This window comes from Rhineura floridana, chromosome 3 (genome assembly GCF_030035675.1).
Source record: "Rhineura floridana isolate rRhiFlo1 chromosome 3, rRhiFlo1.hap2, whole genome shotgun sequence".
NCBI lineage: Eukaryota > Metazoa > Chordata > Lepidosauria > Squamata > Rhineuridae > Rhineura > Rhineura floridana.
This window is the reverse complement of record NC_084482.1, coordinates 4,411,841-4,434,132: the sequence shown is the minus strand read 5'-3', so window position 1 is coordinate 4,434,132 and position 22,292 is coordinate 4,411,841. Positions and strand designations below refer to the sequence as shown.

At 43.2% G+C, this 22,292-nt stretch overlaps 3 protein-coding genes across 3 annotated transcripts in view; 1 reads left to right on the top strand and 2 right to left on the bottom strand.

Annotated features, from left to right (window-relative positions):
* TREX2 (three prime repair exonuclease 2) overlaps window positions 1-5,138 on the bottom strand; it is a 39,693-nt gene extending 34,555 nt beyond the window's left edge. The window contains exon 1 of the mRNA XM_061613980.1: window positions 5,054-5,138. The gene's annotated coding sequence lies outside the window, so the exon portion shown is untranslated. The remainder of the gene's footprint in view (window positions 1-5,053) is intronic.
* EMD (emerin) lies at window positions 286-14,203 on the top strand. Its single transcript, XM_061613977.1, has 9 exons — window positions 286-450; window positions 8,327-8,416; window positions 9,307-9,399; window positions 9,480-9,560; window positions 9,873-9,956; window positions 11,191-11,271; window positions 11,952-12,061; window positions 12,188-12,240; window positions 13,522-14,203. The coding sequence occupies exons 1-9, from the start codon at window positions 417-419 to the stop codon at window positions 13,787-13,789; spliced, it is 894 nt and encodes a 297-aa protein (XP_061469961.1). The 5' UTR covers window positions 286-416; the 3' UTR covers window positions 13,790-14,203.
* A 143-nt stretch (window positions 14,204-14,346) lies between these two features.
* On the bottom strand, window positions 14,347-21,961 carry LOC133379197 (uncharacterized). The gene is made up of 5 exons (XM_061613978.1): window positions 21,884-21,961; window positions 20,914-20,999; window positions 20,688-20,820; window positions 15,992-16,130; window positions 14,347-14,903 (listed from the first exon to the last, which is right to left on the bottom strand). Exons 1-5 carry the CDS (start codon window positions 21,931-21,933, stop codon window positions 14,610-14,612), a joined length of 702 nt encoding a protein of 233 aa, XP_061469962.1. The 5' UTR covers window positions 21,934-21,961; the 3' UTR covers window positions 14,347-14,609.
* Window positions 21,962-22,292: the final 331 nt, after the last annotated feature.

Genomic DNA, 22,292 nt, shown 5'->3' with positions numbered 1-22,292 from the left:
ATGATAAATGACCACAGGTTTGCATGGGGATGGCACTCTACAGTAGAAATATACATATCGCAGCCCAAGCCCTTTGAGTTGGGAAGCATGGCTTTCCAGAGGAACCAGGACTAGGTAAGTTTTGGGAAGATGAGGTCTCTGAGTCAACCCAAGAGTCAGGAAGGGCAGCCTATTTTCCTTATCAAGCTGCTTCAGTTGTACCTAGGTAATTTCTGTATTCCTTTCTGATTTAGACTAGCATGGCTCTATTCTAGATTAGCTCTGAATTTTGTCTCTCTGGCCATGGATCACCACCTTGGGGAACTATAAAACTACTGCTGCCTTTGGTTTTCTGAGCTGGTCATCCTCCCTGAGCCAGCTGCATCCAGACTGCTTCAAGGGTGTGTGATCAGCGTGGCACCATGCAGAAATCATAAATGAATGTGCTTGACTTCAGAAGCAGTGGTGATGGTTAGTGAGCTTTGCATTTGGGATATTCTTCCATATGGTAGAAGCAGAGTGTGTGTGTGTGTGTGTGTGTGTGTGAGAGAGAGAGAGAGAGAGAGAGTGTGTGTGTGTGTGTGAGAGTGTGTGTGTGTGAGAGTGTGTGTGTGTGTGAGAGTGTGTGTGTGTGTGAGAGAGTGTGTGTGTGTGTGTGAGAGAGAGTGTGTGTGTGTGTGAGAGAGAGTGTGTGTGTGTGTGAGAGAGAGAGTGTGTGTGTGTGTGAGAGAGAGAGTGTGTGTGTGTGTGAGAGAGAGAGTGTGTGTGTGTGTGAGAGAGAGAGTGTGTGTGTGTGAGAGAGTGTGTGTGTGTGAGAGAGTGAGAGAGAGTGAGAGAGAGAGAGAGAGAATGAATGGTAGTAAGTGGTGCCCATACTATCATGACCACATACATATTTTAAAGCTATAATTTTAATTTTTATTGTAGCCCAGAAAGCTCATTCTTATACTTATGTATATGTAGTATGTATGCAGATTTTCTCATCACACAACTGCTCAATTCCACTTTCAGAAAATCAAAAGATTCCTTACAGTACACATTAACAAAGTTGTGAGATTCAAGCTGCAATTCCACTGAAGTCAGTTAGATTCTAGTAAACATGCAGAGCATGTGGCCATCAGGTGTCTTACATATGGCATGATCCAGTCAAAACTAAGGCACTTTAAAATCCTGTTGATGTCAAGTGATTGTAAATTCCAGTATAGGTGCAGGTATGTAAGTATTGCTGTTATTGCATTTCTATAGACATTTTTGTATACAAAATGCTTGAAACCCTTTCCCCACATCAAACCTTTGAAGAAGGTTAAACAAGCAGTGACTTCACAAAACATAACAATTTTCAGAGGGGCAAAAACAACAGTCTTGTGGCACTTGTTAGTTAACATTGTACTATGGCATAACTTTTCATAGCCTACAGGCCACTTCATCAGATACATGGACTGTGATCATTAATTGATGCATGTATGTAAAGGGGGATGATGGCATAAAGGTTAGAGTTCAGGGGAAATGGAATGCAAAATTACAGGCTGCCTGTGACAATGAAAGTCTAAATGTATGCCAAATTATTTATTTATTACATTTATACCCCATGTTTCTTTCACCATGGAACCCAAGGCGACATACATATTCCCAGGCGGTCTCCCATCCAGGCACTGGCAAAACCCAAATCTGCTTAGCTTCAGCAAGGTGGTGGCCTCATATGCCTTCAGACCATAACTTGGGACAGGCTATGACCCTTTATTATCAACAATTTACAAATTATGAACAGTCTACAAATCTGATGAAGCACTTTAATCCATGAAAGCTCATGCCAGAATACAATTTTTTAAAAAATCTTTAAGGTAGCACAAGACTCTCTGTTGTTTTCACAAAACTTATGCACCCCTTGTTAGATAGCACAAATGGTCAAAGCGACATATTGTCATCCATTCAAACCAGGGCCACCAACAGACACGTAAAAAGGGTCCATTTCTACTGGGCCTGGGGCCAGCAGGGGCCCCAGACTCTTCACTTTCATTTTTTTAAAAAAGTAACTTTCTAAGCCTTCACCAAAATGTGAGTTGCCTCCTCTCACAACTTCTGTGAAATGAGCTAATCTACTGCCCTATTCCCAACCCTTTCAGGTTTTTAGCCGATGAGTGAAGTCAGAGCTGTGATTCATAAGGGATTTGTTAAACACCAGACAATAGTCCTGAAAAGAGTCCTGAAAGGAGCTACCTGCTTGTCTCTGCATATTGGTTAATGATGTGCATGTTCACATCTCATGAGCTAAAGAAGCTTACAGCTTTCAGTAGCAGTGTGTATGTCTGCCTGCCCACCTTTCTCCCTCTGTGCACATCCAGCATGAGATCCAGAACAGAAAATCAAAGAAACACACCCAGCACAGCAGGATCTTTGTAGGCATGCATGGTAAACAATTTCAGTGATGAAGTTTGTAAGTGTACATGCAAGTTTTTTTTTAATTATTTGAAAAAATTGCATATTATATATTTTACCTATAAAATAATTTTTGAAAAAATTCAGTTTATGATGCCATTTCAGTGTGTTATAGTTTTCTAAATAACAGGAATCATACAAGTTTAAATTTTCCTGGAATGCTGAACAGAGCAGTTTATTTGTCTAATTCATAGCCTGTTTTGAAAACCTTCTGAATATGAGACATTAATCCTACTCACTTTTCTGGGAATAAAGCTGTGGTGCTAATCCCACATACCTGGAAGTAAACCCTATTGAATTCAACAGGACTTACTTTTGAGTAGAAATTGATAGAATTGTGCTGTAAATCCATGGAACTTTTCAGTAGACATTGCATAGGTTTGCATGGTTAATCTCCCCCCACATCCTGTTTTTTAAGCAATTAGGCAGGGCTTACTTAGATGTGACTGTTGTTATTTGGCAGGAAACTAATACTGATTCTAAAAAAATGTTCTGCAATGACCAGCTGGTTTTGACAATAAACTATTATTTGGGGTGTATGTATTTTTACATCACCAGTGTGAGTAGGTTAGGCTGAGATTTGGTTCAGTCAAGCTGCACATGCTTAGAGTATTTGAGTGTGTGTGTTGGCAAGCTTTTTTGTTGGTATATTGCTGTAAAATATCAGAACTGTGGGGTGTTGCCATTAAAGCAATGGGGGGCCTGGCTTTATGCATGTTTTCCCTCCTCACTGCATGATCTCTGAATAGGACATGATATATTGCACCTGGCTTTTTTTTCTGGGTTCCCTCTCTCCGTTTTGTCTTTGAAACAACCCTGTGAGCGAAGCTACAAGCCCTGGAGATTGGAACAAATGTGAAATTGGAAAAAGATTTGGAGTTTATGGATGTTAGAAATAAAGTTTACTGTTTGGAATTCAACATTGTCTCTGAAGAAATTAATGAAGATTTTGGTGGTAAAGTTATCAATGTCTTGGATAATTTTCTGGACTGGAATGATGTGATGGAGCTTGACATAGAAAAAATCTATGGAGTTGGCTACAGATATGTGACAGTGGAGAAACTCTTAAGAGATGAGCCAGTGCATTTTGTAAAAAAGAAGAACAGAGATATGACTTTGCAGCAATATTTCAGTAACATATTCAGAATTCTTGACTGGAATGATGTGATGGGGCTTGACATAGAAAAAATTTATGAAATTAACTACAAATATGTGACAATGGAAAAACTTTTAAGAGATGAGCCAGTGCATTTTGTAAAAAAGAAGAGCAGAGATGTGACTTTACAACAATATTTCAGCAACATATTTAGAATTGATGGCAAGGACATATTTGTGATGGGGGAAATTCCCATCAGACTCTTGTTATATGACTATGGCTATGACAGGAAGATCATCATGGGATACTGATAATGGATGAATGGATACTGAAACCACTGGATTTAACAGGACTATTGAAGATGGAAGATGGAATTAATATTGATAATGGAAGAATGGTTATGGAAATTATTGGACCTAACAGATTTGACGAGATGGATTAATCTATATGTTTATTTGTACTATGGCTATGACAACAAGATTATTATGGGATACTGATAATGGAAGAATGGCTACTGAAATTACTGGACTTAACAGGATTATTGAAGATGGAAGATGGAATTAATACAGATAATGGAAGAATGGCTATTGAAATTATTGGGCCTAACATATTTGAATCAGATGGATTAAGCGACACGTTTATTTGGAGAAAAATTGAAAGATATATCTCTCAAGGAATTGAAACCTCTCTTTGACTTTTTGTGGAAAGAATAAAGTAATGTTTATGAGATTTGATGATTAATTAAGATGACTACTGGAGGAAAGTGATTTTATAATATAATTTTAGAGACAGGATTGTTATATATTGTAGACTGATCTGCGACAAATTGGAAGTCAACATTTTATTTTATTGTTTAATTGTTTTTGTTTTGTTTTGTTTTTTGTCTTTGAAAATTTGAATAAAAATTAATGATAAAAAAAAAAGAAACAACCCTGTGAGCCAGGTTAGGCTAAGAGTTGGTTCAGTCAAGCTGCACATGCTTAGAGAATCCGTGTGTGTGTGTGTTGGCGAGTTTTTTTTTTTTTTTTTGTAATTTGCTGTAAAATATCCAGATTGTGGAATGTTGCAGTTAAAACAAAAGGGGGGGTATACCTTTGTGCATGTTTTCCCACCTCACTGTATGGTTTGCAAATATGACATGATATATTTGCACCTTGCTTTTTTTCCTGGGGTCCCCCACCCCTTTGGTCTTTGCAAAAACCCAGTGAGGTAGGTTAGGCTGAGAATTATTTCTGTCACCAGTGTTGTGAAACTGCACAATACTTTCACAGTTTTTTATCTGTTATCAGGGATTCAAAATAACTTTCATATTGGTAATAAAGGTACCTAAGTAGCAGTTCTTGCTAACAGCATGCCAGGAGATAGAGATGGGTGGGAATGTAGGGGGCCCAATCTACTGTACAGTGTATCTAGCCCAGGAAATCCTGTTGGCACCCCTGATTCCAACCAGCCTGCAAATTGAAAGGAAAGAACCTCCGCTCTTCTATCAATCCGGCTGCAATTCCGTCCAGGGTTTGTCCCACTGAATTCAGTCAGACTTACCTGCTTCCGAGTAACAGGGCTTACTTCCAAGTAAGTGAATAGGATCGGGCTACGCGCGTTATCATTAAGCCTGCCTGGCTGTGACAGAGTGCTATTAAAAGGGGGTTTAAGTTCTTGAAAAACTGCGCGCCACGGGTGGCGATTGACTGAATACTGCAGGCCGCTCCTTTTTGGCAGATCCGGGAGATTCTGTGTGACCCCCGCCTGTAGCCTTCCTTTCCTTAGCTTGGCGGGCAGCTGCAGTGCTTTGTTAACTTGGCTTTGCCAAGAAGGAAGGTTTGAAACACAGAAGACAAACGGCCCATACAGAGCAAGCGGAGGAAAGAGGCACGCCCCGAGCCCGGGCGGGGTTCGGAGGAGGAGGAAGGCGAGGGTGCGCGCGTAGATCTGTGATCCCAAACCTCGCCCCTCCCCTCAGCCTGAGTCACTTCCCTTACGGGGCTGCCTTCCCTGATGGTGCCCTGACCAGTGCCCTCGGAATAGCAGGTACCGAGTTAATTCCCCCTTCCCTGTTTCTCTCTCCTCCAAACCCTATTACCCTTCACGCCTCTTTGGGTTTTCATCCACCTTTTTTTGGGGGGGGGGAGGCTTGAAGACTTCCTCTGCGGACCGCCCACTACCCTTTTTTCTCAGGCTGCATTCCTCTTCCCCCTCCCCTCCCTTCCCTCCAAGGGCCTTTTTGCTTTCCGTAGCCAGATCCCCGGTCGCCCTAGTAGGCAAGGTCTTTCTTCTTAAGACTCACTCCCGTTCTGTCTGTGGTGAGGCTGGAAAAAAGTTAAAAGTGAAATCTATAGAGCTCTATGAGCAAAAGAAACATTTGGCTACACGCGTATCTGAGGGGGTGGGAGAGAGTCACGTGGTTAATAAAAAGTAAAGATCGGCACATTATACAGGCCAAATCGGGCATCTCGAGTCAGCCATCCCCCGTTCAAGCTACGTTGTCAGTCCTGGGCATGGACCACGTGTGCCACATTGTGCCGCTTACTTTCTCTGTGTATGCAGAGAGTGGCTATCAGACACAAAATGTTCAGGGTACTTCCTTGTCATCCAGCCGTGTGTAATGCCTGGCTTCTCCCTACTCCTCAGCTCTGCTGCCCTAGGTGTTTTTCCTGTTGCTTTGCCCTTCTTAACCCCAGAGCCACAGCGAAGGGTCACTTACTTTTCAAAACTTGGCAGCTGTCAACTTTATGCTGCTCCCTCTGCCGTCCTCCTTCCTGCTACAAGAGGATCAGGGGGCCCTTTGGGGACTGAAGCTCAGTCAGACCTCTTTCCTCTGAATGAAGCTGCAGTTGGTTGCTACTTTCCTAGTTCCTTGTTCCTCACAGAGCTCCATGTGCTTCAGATTAGTTTCTGTATGTTTCTGGCGTTTCCTCCTCAATCCTGATAAAAATCTGTTACCCCAGACCCAGCATGTGACTGTGAGATCTCTCTCTCACTCTCTCTCTCCAGCCCTTTGTCTGTCTTCTGCATGAACCGGTTCCCCCCTGCTTCTTGGTACCTCTTGATGCATTTGTATTTCAGTTCAGTGCAAACATGTATAATTGGTTGAATGAGTTAATCAAACATTTGCCTGCATGTAGCTTAGTCTGGTTCAAACTTGCATATTGTTGATTCATAAGGTCAACATAATATTTTGTTACCTCCCCCATCTTTAACTGCTGCCAGACTTTTAAAAGTGGTTAATTCATATCATACATTGTTCCATTAAAAAAAAAAAGCTAATGGGGCCTTGTCTTATCTTAAGTTGTTTGGCTTATCTGCCCTTTCATCAGTAGTTTAAAATAACTTTTAAAATGTTGCTTTAATATTTTTAAAAGGTTTGAAATAGTTGTAAGATTTCCACATGTATGCTGGAAATGTGCATCAAACACCCATCCATCCCAGGAAAATAGGCTTAGCAGGTGTATGGTTCTCCTTTTCTGCTTAGGAGATGGGCAAGGGCCCAAAAGGCACACCCATCCATCCAGTACTAGGCAAATACAAGAACTCACTCTGGCATTAATTCAGGCCTCCACTTCCACATACTTGAAATTTTAGCAGAACTATTTTGGGGGTTTTTTTAAAAAAAAGATGTTTCTACAGCATGTAAAATTAACAGGGCTCTCCCCCCAAAAAATATTCACTATATTAAATAGACATGCTAAAAGTGGATCTTCATCTGGATTTTTTCCAGTTCAGTGTTGTCTAGAAAACCCCCATAATTGAAAATAATGTACCCAGTTGTTATGAAAGCCATCTGGATGTGCCTGAAATTGTATCTGCAAGGTTCAAGTTGTACCTCTTTAAAGGAGGGTACATGTCTTTTATCTGCAAAATGTGGCAATGAATCTAAATTTTTAGCTTCTCAAGGTGCTGTGCACCCATTTCCTTTTTACGAAATAAACTCCATAAGAGCAGGAGGAGGTCATTTCCTTTTCTCCCTACTTGGCAAGTATCTTAGAAAATTATATGCCCCTCCTGTGGATTTTGGCAACTATGTTTATTTGCCATGTCAATGAACTTTCTTTGAATCAAATTGCATCCATTCACCTCCATTGCCTTGACCTGCCCAGCCCAGCCCATTAATGATTGTTTGCCAGTTTGTAGTAAGTGTTAAACATGTAAATTGTTGATAAGGCAATGTTGCCTTTGGGACCAGTCCTGCGAAGGATTCTCTCTTTATTGTGGGACAATGGAGCAAAAAGTATTTTATTTTCATGCTTTGCCTTAATTTCCCATGTCACATTCCACTCATAATCCTTTCTCTTTAATATTGGATTCTAGGCAATTCTAGGAATATTGTTCTTTCTGGGAGGAAGGGCGGAATATAAATTTAATAAATAAATAATACAAGTAAGTCCCACCAAGTTCAGTAGAATTTACTTCCCAGTTAAATGTCCTTAGGACTGCAGACTCTTTATGTTTTCCCACTTCAATTCTTCTGACATATGTAGCTGAATTGATTCAAGTTTAGTTCATATGTAGCTGATTTAGTAAGGGCCCTTTAGAATCTTATAATAGTAGAGTCAACCCTCATTTTCTCCACTTCACTATGGCGAAATCACCCCCATGTTTGAAAGCTTTCCAAGGAACCTGGCACAGACTCACTTTTTACCAGCTTGCATTTCAAAGTCAATTGTTTTAGTTGCTGAGGCAGTCTGTGAAATTTCTCAATTGATTTTTTAAATGTATTTATATATTTAGTTGCTGTTAAGATTGTGGCACAAAGAGTACTGTCTGTACCTATCTCCTTTCACTTCCCTCCTCCCCACAACCCTGCTTTGCATTTTCTAGGTAGCACCATGGAGGAATTTAAAGGTCTGACAGATAAAGAACTGATTGCCCGTTTGAAGAAATACAGTATCCCACATGGGCCTGTTGTTGGTATGGACTCTAGCATTACTTCTGTCCGTGTCAAGGGAATGGAGTAGACATGCAGATGGAGTGTAGGAAGGGAAAAGCAGTAAGGTGTGATGACAATTTACTAGGGTGACAATTTACATCTAAAAACCTATTAGACTGGCCTGATGCAAAAGACGACAAGACTCCTGGACTTTTAATTGTTACACAGAAGAGGGGATTTCAACAGGGGTGAGGCTTGCATGATGAGCCTTACCTGCCGAAATTCCCTCTTCTTCTATGCAGAACTTTCAGAGATGCAGGAGCCCAATCCGCTAAAGCCTACTTTTTACACAGCAAAAGGGAATAGCAGGTAAAGGAAGATGCACCCTGCTTTACTTCCCTGCATTCTATGGCATCGGGCCATTTTCTCGCTGCCAGCTCTTGATTCTGGAGGTGGCTGGGCTAGAGACTGAGAGAGGTGTCTGAAGTAATGGAGCCTAAGATGGGGGAAATTCACCATCTGGCCCCTTTTTTTAAAAAAACAACCCTTGTTTTCAAGTTGAGTGAGGAAGGCAGCCATAATCAACAAATGTTGTTTATCTTGCCTGGTTTGACCTGAAAATTAGGAAAGAGAATGGAGAGAGAAGATACTTACACATGATGAAGAGCTGCCAAAGTGGATAATTGTGTTTTGATTTGGAATAAGGTCTTGTTGGTTGAATGAAATATTTGCATGCTTTCACCAGAGATTTGCATGACCCTAGAGCAGTAAAATGGGTGTAGGAAAGATTGCAAGGTGAGGTGGCCTTTTGAAGTTGGCAGTTGTTTGAAAGAAGAAGAAGAAGAAGGGTGAAAGGCTTATGGAAGGGACTGGGGGACTATCAACCTTTGTCAGGTTGGATTTAACCTCCTGCTTGGATTCCATCCTTCAGGATCAACCCGGAAACTTTATGAAAAGAAAGTCTATGAATATGAGACTGAGCGGACACATCGCCCTTCCCCTGGAGGATCATTGTCCTACACAGGTGAGAAGAAACAAGCAAAAATAGGGAAAGGTACCCCTGTCAAGTACTAACATCTTTTTCCATGTATTTTGTACACACAGAGCCACCCAGCAGCGAAAGCTATGTACGAGAGACTTTTGTAAGTCCACAGAGCAGAGAGAACCTCAGCTATGGGCGAGAAGGTGAGCAACATTTTAGAAATAACACCTGAATTCCTAGTGAAAAGGGGAAAGACAGAAATAAATTATAATTGAGATAGCTAGGACATCATTTAAAGTATGGATCTGAGGAGCAAAAAGGGCAACTCTGTCAGGTTGGAAGACAATTCCTTTTCCAAGTTCATGATTATCACAAAGGTGAAGTAGAGGGACATCCCAAAGGAAGACAACTGCAGGGCAGTGGTGTGTACACTGAGTTGTATATTATTTTGGAGGAATAAAAGACAATCTCCAGCAGCAAACCAAACTCTCTCTAATTCATTCTGCCCCTCCCAGCTCTCGGCTCCACAAGGACTTATTTAAGGGAAAACTATGACTCTCCAAGAACTGAGACTTACTATTCTGAGTATAGAAGTGAAGGTAAGATGTGGGAAGAAAAGCCTTTGGCAAAAGGGAGGTGGGTTGTGGGTCACTAGGAGGTCCTAGCACTGGGACTCTGGGAGGACCATGAGTGGCAGGAGAGCTTTGATTCACTTTTCTTTTGTGCAAGAAGCCACAGTAAATGCACATGTTCTCAAAACATAGTAATTAAATTTGATAAGCCAAGTGGTCTACATTTTCTCAACTTAATTTGAGTATCTAATTCTGAAAACACAAACTCATACCTAGAGAAAATTTAGTTGTTCTTAAAATCCCATAAAATGAATGGAATTAAACTTTAAGCTAAGATGAGTTCCCTTCTCCCATTGATTTGTAATGGGAGTCAGGACTAAGTGTGACTAAGTGTGACAGGGACCTGGTTGGCCACTGTGAGAACAGGATGCTGGACTAGATGGGCCACTGGCCTGATCCAGCAGGCTCTTCTTATGTTCTTATGTTTAATTCCTTGGATTTGGGTAAGCAATTTTCATCTTGTAGTATTTAGACAGTCTTGGTATGAAGGTCACCTATGGCAAGAGAGGCATATACTCTGCTCTATCAGAATCAATATTCTGCACCTCAAAAAGATTAATATGTAATCTGTATGAGCCATGCAAATTACATATATAATGTTTTGCAAGTTATTATTTCTGCATATTTGGTGCAAATATATGCAGCACACTGAAGCCCATTCCCATGGAATTCTGCTGTGGGCTCTAAGGCAGGAGTGGGGAACCTTTGGCCCTCCAGTTATTGCTAAACTGCAGGTCCCATCAGCCCTAGCAAGCATGGCTATTATGATGGGAGTTGTAGTTCAGCAACATCTGGAGGGCCAAAGGTTGCCCACCCCGATGTAAAATGTTGCCAGCCATTAATGCATTCACATTTCCTTTTTTGTTTTGCCGTCATAAGGGCTAGAAGCTTGCTTTTTATATGAATAAAAACTGGGATTCATAGGATGATAATTCTGCTCCCAGACCTGTAGTGTACAGTATTTGTAATTTCAGTATGTTATAAGTAAGCTAGGGCCAATAGGATGACATGTCTAATGAGAAGGGAGGGACAAGTTGCCATGAAGATCCAGAGCCTTTCAGTTACCTCACTTCCACTTTCTCCTTAAACATGTTTCCACAGCCATATGGCCTAGAAACTTCCTTCTTTTGAAATAATGACATCTAACCAGATAAGAGTAAGACCTTTTGCTAAATATATCTTTCCCCTTGTGCTATCCTAGATCCTAGTCCCAGCAACCCCTACCTGAGTCAAAATTACAGTTTGCCTCGCCATGAAGGACACTCCACATACATGACAAAAGGTAAAAGAAAATGAGAGGGTGTAGAAATCTCCTGTGAAAATTCAGGTCCCTGTAGGATCAAAGCTATAGTACTCTAGCCCAGGAAGGGGGAGACATTTTCAGTCTGAGGGCTACGTTCCCTGACTGTCCAGGGGCCACAAAGCAGTGATGAGCAGGCCCAATACAAAAGTGGGTACAGCCACCACCGTCCTACACACAACACACACATCCATTCTCACAGCTAACATGCACGTAACACCCCCCCCATTCATGCATTTCCTCTCACACATACTCACGCTTTCACTCAACACTCTCCCCAGCAATTAGGTTTGATTTTATTTTAGCTTTTTCAAGCCTAATTTGGGGGGGGGGCATCACGAGGATTGCTGCTTTTCTTTCCAGCTGCAGTCTCCATGAAAATCACTCTCCTCTGGCAATCTCTACAAAGATGTTTTTTTGCAAGTGTAGGAGAGAGAGTGGAATTTGCAGCACATGGGGAGGGTTAACCCTTTCCTCCCCAGCTGTGACATCCTCCCCCAAAATGCTCCCCGCAAAAGGCCTGAAAACAGCCTTCCATTGCCTGAGGAGGAGCAAGGAGGGAGGCTGTGGGCTGGATAGTGAGGCCCCATATGCCTGCTCTTCCATGCCCCTGCTCTTGTCCATACCAACCGAATAGCTTTGTCTCTTCTGTTTCATCCCAGACTGGGATGCCAATTCTCCTGAGGATTCCACATCCACATCCTCCTACCGGAGTTATGGATCATCATTAAGCAGCAGTACACACCCAGAGGCACTGAGTGCCCGGCAACCAGTAAGTTGTCCCTCACATTCATGGAGAGAACAAGGAAGCCACCTGTGCTGGCTTATATCCAAGTCACCCAGGGAAGGGCCCCTACGTCACTTGGGTGTACTGAAAGGTATCTGTCTTCCTTTTCAGATTGCAGAGCCATATCCCTACAGTTATGGCCAGAAGGATGTCGCATCCGAGAGGTGAGCAGGGATAATGCAGAGGGTATCCAGAAGAAATGATATTCCTGGAGTGGGTTGCCAGGTCACTTTCTGATACAGATGTGGCCTATGCTGGATACTACAGCTGAAGCTTTTTTTTTTTTCCTGCCTGGCACTGGCACTGCCTCCCAGTCAGGAGATGAATTTCCTAAGAATTAGGGCTCAGGCTTGTTCTCAGGTTGCTAAAGGCTTCTGGAGCCTAAAGCAGTTCCTGTGATAAAACTAGGGGAGGTCCCAGGGCTGGGCTTTTGGGCAGTAAGCAAGATAGACATTGGCGTAGTACTGGTAGATGTAACCCTACCATGTGCCAAAGTAAGGCCCCCCACTTCAGGCGGTAGATTTTGAGTACCGTAAGAGTCATCATCAGAGTTGGAAGGTATCTTGAAGGCTATCCAGCCCAACCCCCTGCTCAGTGTAGGCTGTGCAGTGCAGCATGCAACTACAGTATCCCTGGCAGATGGTTGTCCAGCCTCTGCTCAAATAGCTCCAGTGAAGGAGAGCCCACTACTTCCCGAGGCAGTCCTTTCTATTTTCAAACAGCCCTTACCATTAAGAAGTTTCACCTAATATTGAGCCAAAATCTGGTTCTCTGCCATTTCCATCCATTGGTTCTACCCTGCCCTCTGGAGCAACCAAGAACTAGTTTGCTTCCTCTTCTCTGTGACAGCCTTTCAGTAGCAGTTGTTGTTGATAATGATGATACTTAACATTTGTATGGTGCTTTCACGTGTGTAAAACATAGGCCAGTATGATTGTGTCCATATCACAGTGACAGGGGTGTGGTGAGGGCAAGACAATGGTTTGCTTCATGGCAGATGTGAGATTTGAACCAGGGCTTTCCATATTCATTGCTCAGCCTGATAGCCACTGTGCTACGCCAATTCTCCCCATGAAGGATCCTTGGAGAACAATTTACCAGGATGTTCTCTTGTACAAGCTCCGCTAAAATGACCAGCCAGTTGGCCATTGGGAAATGTTATTGTCTTTAAATCAAAAGACAAGGGAGGGTCATCTTCAGCAGCTGGACTAGATATGCAAACATGGGGGAATCATTGAAGGGTTCACTGCATGTGGGCACCACTGTACCAGTATTCTATTCCTTTTGCTGTCAAACGGTATTAAGACAACAATGAAGCCAGGTTTAAATGTGGGTTGTATTAGGGAGGCTTTAATGTATGTAGGATGCTGGGTGGGTGGGACTGGGCCCTAGTAGAAGGTGGCTACACCTGGAATTACCTCTCTACTCTGGAATTACCTTTTCAGGGACAGAAGTTCCTACCAAAGCATCTTCCAGCGGAAATCGTCTGGCTTGTCCTCTCTGGGGGTGGAGCCACGCCGTGCTATCCATCCTGCGCGCCGGGCCCAAGCAGCAGAAGGAGCCAGAGGTAGCGATGAGGGAACCAAGCGTTACCTGCCCCTGTGGCCCCAACTGTTCCTCTTTGGGTTGCTGGCTGGCTTCTTGGCTTTCATCTACCTTGTCCTTCAGGGCAGCGCTGACGACAACCCCTTTGTGAAGTATCTTCGAGAATGAAGCCACAGCCTTGGGAACATCATACTTCTAGGCTGGCTCCTTAAGAAGAGCCTGGAATGTCTATATATATATATAGGGCCTTCACTAAGTGCCTTCTTGTTTGTAATCCAAAAGCAGAGTGGCGAAGAGGGGCTAGGGATGGATGCATTTCTTATCAACCTCCCTGAATCATGGCAGCTCCCCACCCCTCTCCAAACTTCAATCAATCCATCCCTTTAAATCAGCTTAACATGGGGCATTTTTATCTGCTATTTTTGTAGCTTGTGCTTTATAATCAGGGGCATGGGTGCCTATTTCACATGAGGGGGAAAGATAAAGGAGGGAGGAGACAAATATAACCTATCAATAATCCTCCCTTTTTTAAAAAAAGTACAAATATATGAAATCTAATAAACCCCACAAAAGTTTTTTTAAGCGTGTCTATCACTTTATTGCTGTGTGGGCCATCGCTATTTCATCCTTCGTATTGTCACCACCAGTTCTCATTCTTCCTCCCCTCCCCTTAGATCAAATAGCAGAAGTTGCTCTCCAAAGCTGTAGATAATGGGAAGCAAGACTTGTTGTTTATGGGAGTTTTTATTTTCTGACAGACAAGGGAGGTAGAGAAGTAGGATCCATATCAGACCAACCCGCTGCCCCCCTTCTCTTTTAGGTTATGCCTGCTCTTCAGTGCAGGATGGGCCCAACAGCTTAGAACAAGGACTACTGGAAATTCAGGCTCCTGTGGGATCCCTCCCCAAACCTGGAGCAGGAGGGAGCCATAATATGTGTGTGACTGAATTAGAGAGTGAGAGAGTGAGTGAGTGAGTAGGGGTGTGTGTCATGTATTGGCAAGGGGACACTGAGATGGAGCTGAGAAGGGACTGGAGACTTTTAGGGAACTCTGAAGCTGTGGGACTTGAGGCTTAGGGACCACAGGAGGGTGTGTGGCTGGGTGCCTGGAGGGCTGTCTGTTGGTGAGAAGAGGGCGCAGTAAGGGGCTGGATATTGGGGAAGGGGCTGCATGTTGGGGAGGGAGATCCTGTGAGTGGTGTGTCCTTCGTAGGTTTTCCCGGACCCGGATAAACTCTGGTTGATTCCCAACTTTATCACCTGTCTCTTCCTGCTGCTGATTCTGTATATATAAATAATAAAATAATAAAATTTAATTTATGTGTCGCCTATCTGGCCATTGGCCACTCTAGGCGACGTACATGTAACAATTAAAACAGAATACAATAAAATACAATAATGCAATGTAAAAACAATACAACGGTGAGAACAATATTAATACAGGGTTAGAGGCATTTCAGTCATAACGGTTAACCCTCCCCGGAAATCCCAAAGGCCTGTTGAAAGAGCCAGGTCTTTATGGCTTTACGGAATACATTTAGGGAAGAGGCGTGCCGTAGATCTTGTGGGAGGGAGTTCCATAAAGTGGGGGCCACCACTGAGAATGCCCTCTCTCTAGTTCCCGCCAATCTAGCTGTTTTTGTCGGCGGGATTGAGAGAAGGCCCTGTGTGGCTGATCGTGTCGGGCGGCATAATTGGTGGCGTTGAAGGCGCTCCTTTAGATAAACTGGGCCGAGACCGTATAGGGATTTAAAGGTTAATACCAACACCTTGAATTGGGCCCGGAAAGCAACTGGAAGCCAGTGTAGATCGAACAACACTGGTGTGATGTGATCCCGGCGGCAACTATTCGTAAGTAGTCGAGCCGCTGCGTTTTGTATAAGTTGTAATTTCCGGACCGTTTTCAAGGGTAACCCCACGTAGAGCACATTACAGTAATCCAATCGAGAGGTGACCAGGGCGTGTACTACCAGTGGGAGCTGATGAACAGGAAGGTAGGGTTGCAGTCTTCGTATGAGGTGTAGTTGATACCAGGCTGCCCGGCTCACTGCCGAAATTTGAGCCTCCATGGACAGCCTGGAATCAAGTACAACCCCAAGGCTGCGGACCTGGTTCTTCAGGGGTAAACTCACCCCATTGAATTTCAGGTCAACATCTCCCAACCTTCTCTTGTCCCCCACGAGTAGCACCTCGGTCTTATCGGGGTTCAACTTCAGCTTGTTCCTTCCCATCCATCCACTCACGGATTTTGTAGACAAAAAAAGGGGGTTATCTGAGGCACCTCTGAAGACAAACACACACACACCAGCTGCTGGTAAGGAGAAACCAGGAGCTATATCAAGACAGCCAAAGCAGAGGTTCAGGTATTACCTGTTCTCGTCTTTGCTGCCAGCGCAGAAGCTCCTGCTCCAGGGGTGACTGCTCCAAGCCACTTTCTGTCCCTTCCCGGCACCGGTTCCGATGCTCCAGTACCTGCAGTAGCTCTGGCTTAGAACGAAGACTCAGGCCTCTGAAAGGAGAGAGAGCAAACAATAATGGCTGTGACAACCATCCACTTAACCCACATTCACTGAGCCAAGTAACAAATTCAGGGCTTAAGCAAAGTTATACCAACTTAAGTGAAGTTAACGTGAGGTTACACAATAATAATCTTAATCTACTCTCCACAGCACTGCCCTGAAGTTGCTACTGTATATTACTCTGAGCTTCTCAAAAAAAGAGCAAAATACAAGTGTAACCTGTGCTGTCCTGAGGCAGAAAAGCCAAAGCAGCAACTGTGTTACATAGTAAAACTATAACTTTATTTAAAAATGGACTGCTTGTCACTTTTAATGGTGGGAGTGCCCAACATCTTCCTGAAGCAAACCAGCTCCCTTTGTCTATCAAATGGATTTGTGTAACAAATGGATTTTGGATTATCAACTCCTCAGGGCATTGAGGGAGCTTTAAAATATATTGGGCTTCTTTCTCCATAAAACAATAATTCTCAAGTTTCTTTGGAGGAAGCACAAAGGTAGCTGTCCTTCCATCCCAAAGGTCAGTGTGACTTTGTCCTTAAGCACTTGCCTGGTAGCCACAGGCAATAAGGAATTACATGCAGGTGAGTGAATAGATGTAGGTCTTCCATTCAGTACTTAGAGAAAACAATTATAGGGAAATGTGCTGGTTTGGCATTCTTAGAAACAAACATATGACTAGTACTGTAAATCCTAGATATGCTTTAAAATTTGGGAGTTATTGCCATTGAAAAAGTAATATTTGAGTGAATAGATTTAGGTTTGTGCTATATAAAGGTTTTAAGGGCCAACTAATCTGAAGTATTACCCTTCTCCCCCTCATTCACACAGGTGCACAAGCACAACTCAAGTGTGAGCTACAACAAGGTATAGTTTTCACTGACGTAGTAACCGTGTCTGGTGTAAGACCAGAGCTTGGAAAAGTTACTTTTTTGAACTACAACTCCCATCAGCCCCAGCCAGTATGGCCACTAGATGGGGCTGATGGGAGTTGTAGTTCAAAAAAGTAACTTTTCCAAGCTCTGTGTAAGACTAGGCTAACATGCACATATACATATACATTTTGATTAATTATAGGGAAAATCAAAGGGAATAAAAAATATGAGGATATAGAATCAGGAGACTAACCATAGCTAAAGACAGTTAAGAGCATACGAAATGGAAATGGACTGCCTTCAAGTTGATTCTGACTTATGACAACCCTATGAATAGGGTTTTCATGGTAAATGGTATTCAGAGGGGGTTTATCACTGCCGTCCTCTGAGGCTGAGAGGCAGTGCCTGGCCCAAGATCATGCAGTGAGCTTCACGGCTGTGTGGGGATTACGAACCCTGGTCTCCCAGGTCGTCGTCCACCACCTTAACCCCTACACCACACTGGAACTCAACAGCATACAACACAAGCAGAAATGCTTAGAGAATGCTTTGACAAGACTTCCAATATAGAATTGATTGACAGAGTTTCAACAGCAGATATGCTTGTTACAAATTTCAGCAGTATTAAGCTTTGCTAGGAACTTTTACAAGCACAGTCTTGCGAACAGCTAACCAAAAGAGTACGCATGTAATGGGTTGAAAATTTAGTTACCAGAGTTTGTTTTAAAAGTTGCATGGATTTTAGCTGTGTTTTATCAATCATCTTATCATGTACACCAGTTAGAGAGTTTTGTCATTATAAATCTTTTAGAATAAATAACAAAGTTGCTTATCCTATCTGGGACTGAGAGAGCAAAGAATTAAGTGAAAGGTTGTCACCGAGAGGAAGATGGCTATCAAGACAGCCAATCAGAAAGGGGCATCCCAAGTTGGAATGAGATAGAAAAAAGGGAGGATAAAAGGATTTAGCTGGGATGGGTAAAAAGTAGAGAAAAGCAGAAGAGGAAACCTTCCCTAGATGCAATGAGTAAGATGGCAAGAAGGACCTCATCCTAGACACCTGAGAACCTTTGTACAGTATGTGTTTATTCTTTTGTGTATTATTTCTTACTCTTTAGTTTGTTACAGTTGTAGTTTAATAACACTTTAAAAAAACTGAACTTATCTATCACTCTCTGGTTCAGAGGGTGGGAAGTCTCTGATGGACTCCAGGGACACATCTTTATACAAGGTGGTAGGATCACTGTTGATGGTAGCTGGGCCCACATTATAAAGTATCTCACAAAAACTCCTACATTGGGAGGTTCCACTTCAAATGGTAGGTACGGTCTTCAGGCTTGGTATCAACACCTAGCTTACTGAAGCGTTTGCCCAGGGTGCCTATTGGTCCTGGAGCCTTACCTGCCCCCAAATAGGGTCCCCTTTTTGCTTATTCATGAGCACAGCCCATTGAGGGCAACCTATGCAACCCCTCCAAAAGCTGAAGCTAGGCCGGGGGGGGGATGTCTGGCTTTATGGAATGCTCCTTCATTCAAAAAAACCCATTCCTCCACATGGGAAACTAGCTTGACAAGGATGAGGGCTTCTAGCCTAGCCTTCCCTCAAATGCAGACTTTATATGTAAACAGAGAAGACAAGAGCAAAGCTGCCCTGTCCTATCTTGCTTGGCCCTGAGAAGCAGGCCAGAAAAACCAGCTCCCTGATGAAGCTCAGCTTGGCTGAAGGCCAGCAGAGGAAAGAAAGGCGATACCCGCCCTCCCTGCATAGGATGAGGCTGCGAATCAGGTTACCAAGAGAATCCTGACCAGCAGGATGATTCAAAACCTTAAACCAAGGGAGGTGGGTGGAAGAGAATAATATTTCTTTTCCTGACAAGTTTAGAGTGGGTGTGAATTGTACCGCAAGAGTAGATCTGTGCATTCAGGGCTAGACCAAATGCTAAGAAATTAGTGGTATTATTATCAAATGGAGGGTGTGTGTGTGTGGCTACACATATACATGCAGAACTTCCTCAGCCTCCATTCCCACTTAATTCTCTCACATACTCCCACTTTCTCTCAAAATTGTGTATAATTATGTGTGTATAATTATTTACACATACACTACACTATTCACACACAGGGTAATAATTAACCAATATTTCCACAACACCACAGCTTCCTTTCTCTGCTGAACCCCTCCCCTTCCTACCAGAATTACACAAAAAATAAAGAAAAGTGGGGAGGGCAAACCTGTGAAACCTAATAGAAAAAAACAGAACCTAATATACATACATTTCAGCACCAATAATATAGCAGTAATAATATACATTAGACTTGCCATCACACTTTGGTTATTGAGGCAGGTTATAATGCTATACACTTATCAGGGAGTAAGTCCCTTTGAACTCAAGGGACTTAACTTTCAAGTAGGCTTGTATAGGATTACACATTTATACAAAGAAAATTCAGATATCATAAAATATTATTTTGGAGAGCCAGTCCTTTTTATTCATCACAAGCATGGCCTACTCAGGCATCCATTCACTGCAAGATGGAGTAGAAGAGTTTTTCCTAGCATTAGTTGGCATATTTTTCAATAGCAAACTATGCTGAATAGAATCTATTCTGCTGCATAGCCCCTCAAAAAAGGGTTGAAGATATGGCAAAGCTGAGGGCTACAGTGATAATACTGATGACCTCCAGCACACATGGTTTGATCCCCCTTTCTGTCACAGAAGGAAAAGTCTGCTCCAATGAGCCAGTCACTACTTTTTCTTCTTTAAGTAGGATAGTGCTTGTCATCTAAAGAATTGATACAGAATTATGCTTGGTATGGACCAAAACAGTACCAAGTTTGTTTAGGATATTTCCCCATGAGCTGCAAAGCCAAAATTCGGTACACTCCCATTACAAGAAAAATATGCATTTATGCCTCTTCCTCAAAATGGGGAACATGAATATTCACAAATGATCACAGTAGTTTCACATTAGGTAAAGAGCTGAAATCTCATTGATTGAGTTAGTACTTCATATATTTCTCCCATGAAAGGATAAACTAGGGTATTTTTACATTAACTAGTGTGACAGCTGTAAGCTTCTTAATACTTTTCCTTACAAGTTTACCCCCACACACAGAGTATTATTACTCATAACAGAGGCCAGTACTTCAGCGCAGAATAAGCTTAGAACGTTTTCTTGTAGCCACAGGGTACATGGATAGCTCTGCTTGTGGGATGCAAGCTGAATTTACCACTATATATTTTCAAAGTCATAAAACTGCACAGAAAATGGGGTGGGTGAGGGGTAGTGTTACCCATCGTTAGCAGTGCCACAGATGCTTGTGACAACTAAACAATATGGGTCTAACCTTCCAAAACTATTGCAATAGGTGGACCAGGAGGTGGGGCAGGAGATGATAGGACAGAGGAATTTTCTAAGCAACAAAATATTGAATTTTGAGCGCAGGAAAATAGGTTTCCTTAATAAATGATCTCTGGCTTCCTTGAAACAAGCAATACATTTAATGTACCGGGAAGGAAACCCAATCACCTGGAAAGGCCTTAAGAGGGCTATCATCAAAGAAGCCAGAGGTGTCTCAAGAGTGAGGTTGCCCTGCACAGCACCTAGCACAGACACACTGCTGACACTCAAGAAACATTACAGAGCAATAGCAGGCTGGAGGCTCTATCCTTACTTGCGATGGGTGAACAATAACTCTCGATGCAGCTGTTGCTGGTTCCATGTGGTTTTGACAGGGTTTGTGACCCACGAAGAGGTGGCAGGCTGGCCCTCAGTACCCCTAGATGTGGTTTCTGATTGCACAGCAGCTGGAAGGAACGGAGGAGAAGGGAGATGAGCATACCAAGATTGGGCATGGGAGGCTAGTTCCAGCTCCTTCTCCCCCCCCCATAAGCACTCACCACAGGTATTGGATCCCATGCCGTGGGGTGGGGGATGCAAAGCCAGGATCTGAGCCTTAGCCCAAAGCCAGAGATCATGTGAAAACCTAATGAAGGAGAGGAAATGGGTGTCAGTGTTCAGGAATGGGAGATGAAATGGAGTGAGTGGGTATTAGGGTAACCTCATCCCATCCTCAGACTAGTCTGTTCTTATATTCCTTTCCCCATCTTCAGCCTTGCTGGTTTCATCTCAGGGCTGTCAATTCATTAAGTGTTTTCTAATCATCTTTCCACTGATAAACTGGTCGATTAAAGGAATAGGCATAATACCAAAACATTAATAATGGTGTCCTTTTGAAATGCAAGAGGGCTTACAACTCACTATTCATTGTTGGAAAGGAAGGCCATATCATTTTTTCACTTCCTATTTGAGCAGCACACCAGAAACAAAATATTTTTTTAAGAGTGTATGTAGCTCTCACTGACTGAAACTGGCTCCAACTAGCGGGGCTGAAGACAGATGATAGGAGCTCCCCCCCCCCAAGAGAGTTGAAAGTAGTTTGAAAGAGAATGCAGACAGACTCATCCTACTTTCACTTCTGCTAAATAGGTTTTTATTTTTAAAAAATAGTGATTAAATTCTATTTGCCCAGAGGCGACAGGGGTGATAGTGGTGAAAAAAAGTGTGTGAGCGCAATAGCACTGGTACCAAAGCCTCTCTCAAACCACTTCAGTGCTCTTAAATAAAAACTATTCAGGCTGCAATCCTAAATGTGTCTACTCAGAAGTAAGTCCCACCGAATTCAATGGGGCTTCTTCCCAGGAAGTGGGATTAGGACTGCAGTCTCAGTGTATGCAGATTAAAACATAATCTGATTCATTTAGTAAATTGAACTCTGCAGCTATACTTTTCCGCGGGGGCTCTCCCCAGCGTCAGCGTGGCTCAGTCCCTTGTCAGCATCACCACCAACCCACGACAGGGTGTTCTCACCTGCTGCTTCCAGCCGCCGCATCCAGTTGCCCGCTGTGTCCTGCTGCCATGTCACGCCGCCTCTCCGTCCCAACCGGGGCCCAGGCAAATGGTTTGGAGGCTCCCTCGTTCCCAGCTCCCCCGCGAAGAGATCGCGTGGCCCAGATGCTGCCATCCCAGCCGGATGGAACAATTACAACTAGCAGCTAATTGTTTCCAGCGCCGCTTCTCCCTAGCCCGCCACCCCCCCCATCATGCACCAGGGGGAGCGTCAAGATAGCAAGCAGGAAACTGGATCTCGCCCATGAAGTTGTAGCACAGAAAGGCAGCAGAGGAAAGGCAGCTCATGGGGAAGGGTCGATCCAGGGACCCCATGCAGCAATCTGGGCCTAAGAGGCAAGTTCAGCCTTATGTTCATAATTCAATGGCT

Bases quoted from the DNA above. Each gene is read 5' to 3' on its own strand.
- EMD (XM_061613977.1), top strand. From the start codon at position 417: ATGAATGTGCTTGACTTCAGAAGCAGTGGTGATG. The intron at 9,400-9,479 runs GTGAGAAGAAAC...TTGTACACACAG, and splicing joins AGGATCATTGTCCTACACAG to AGCCACCCAGCAGCGAAAGC. The intron at 11,272-11,951 runs GTAAAAGAAAAT...GTTTCATCCCAG, and splicing joins CTCCACATACATGACAAAAG to ACTGGGATGCCAATTCTCCT.
- LOC133379197 (XM_061613978.1), bottom strand. From the start codon at position 21,933: ATGGCAGCAGGACACAGCGGGCAACTGGATGCGGCGGCTGGAAGCAGC. The intron at 21,000-21,883 runs GTGAGAACACCC...CTCCTTCATTAG, and splicing joins GCGGCGGCTGGAAGCAGCAG to GTTTTCACATGATCTCTGGC. The intron at 20,821-20,913 runs GTGAGTGCTTAT...CGTTCCTTCCAG, and splicing joins CATGGGATCCAATACCTGTG to CTGCTGTGCAATCAGAAACC.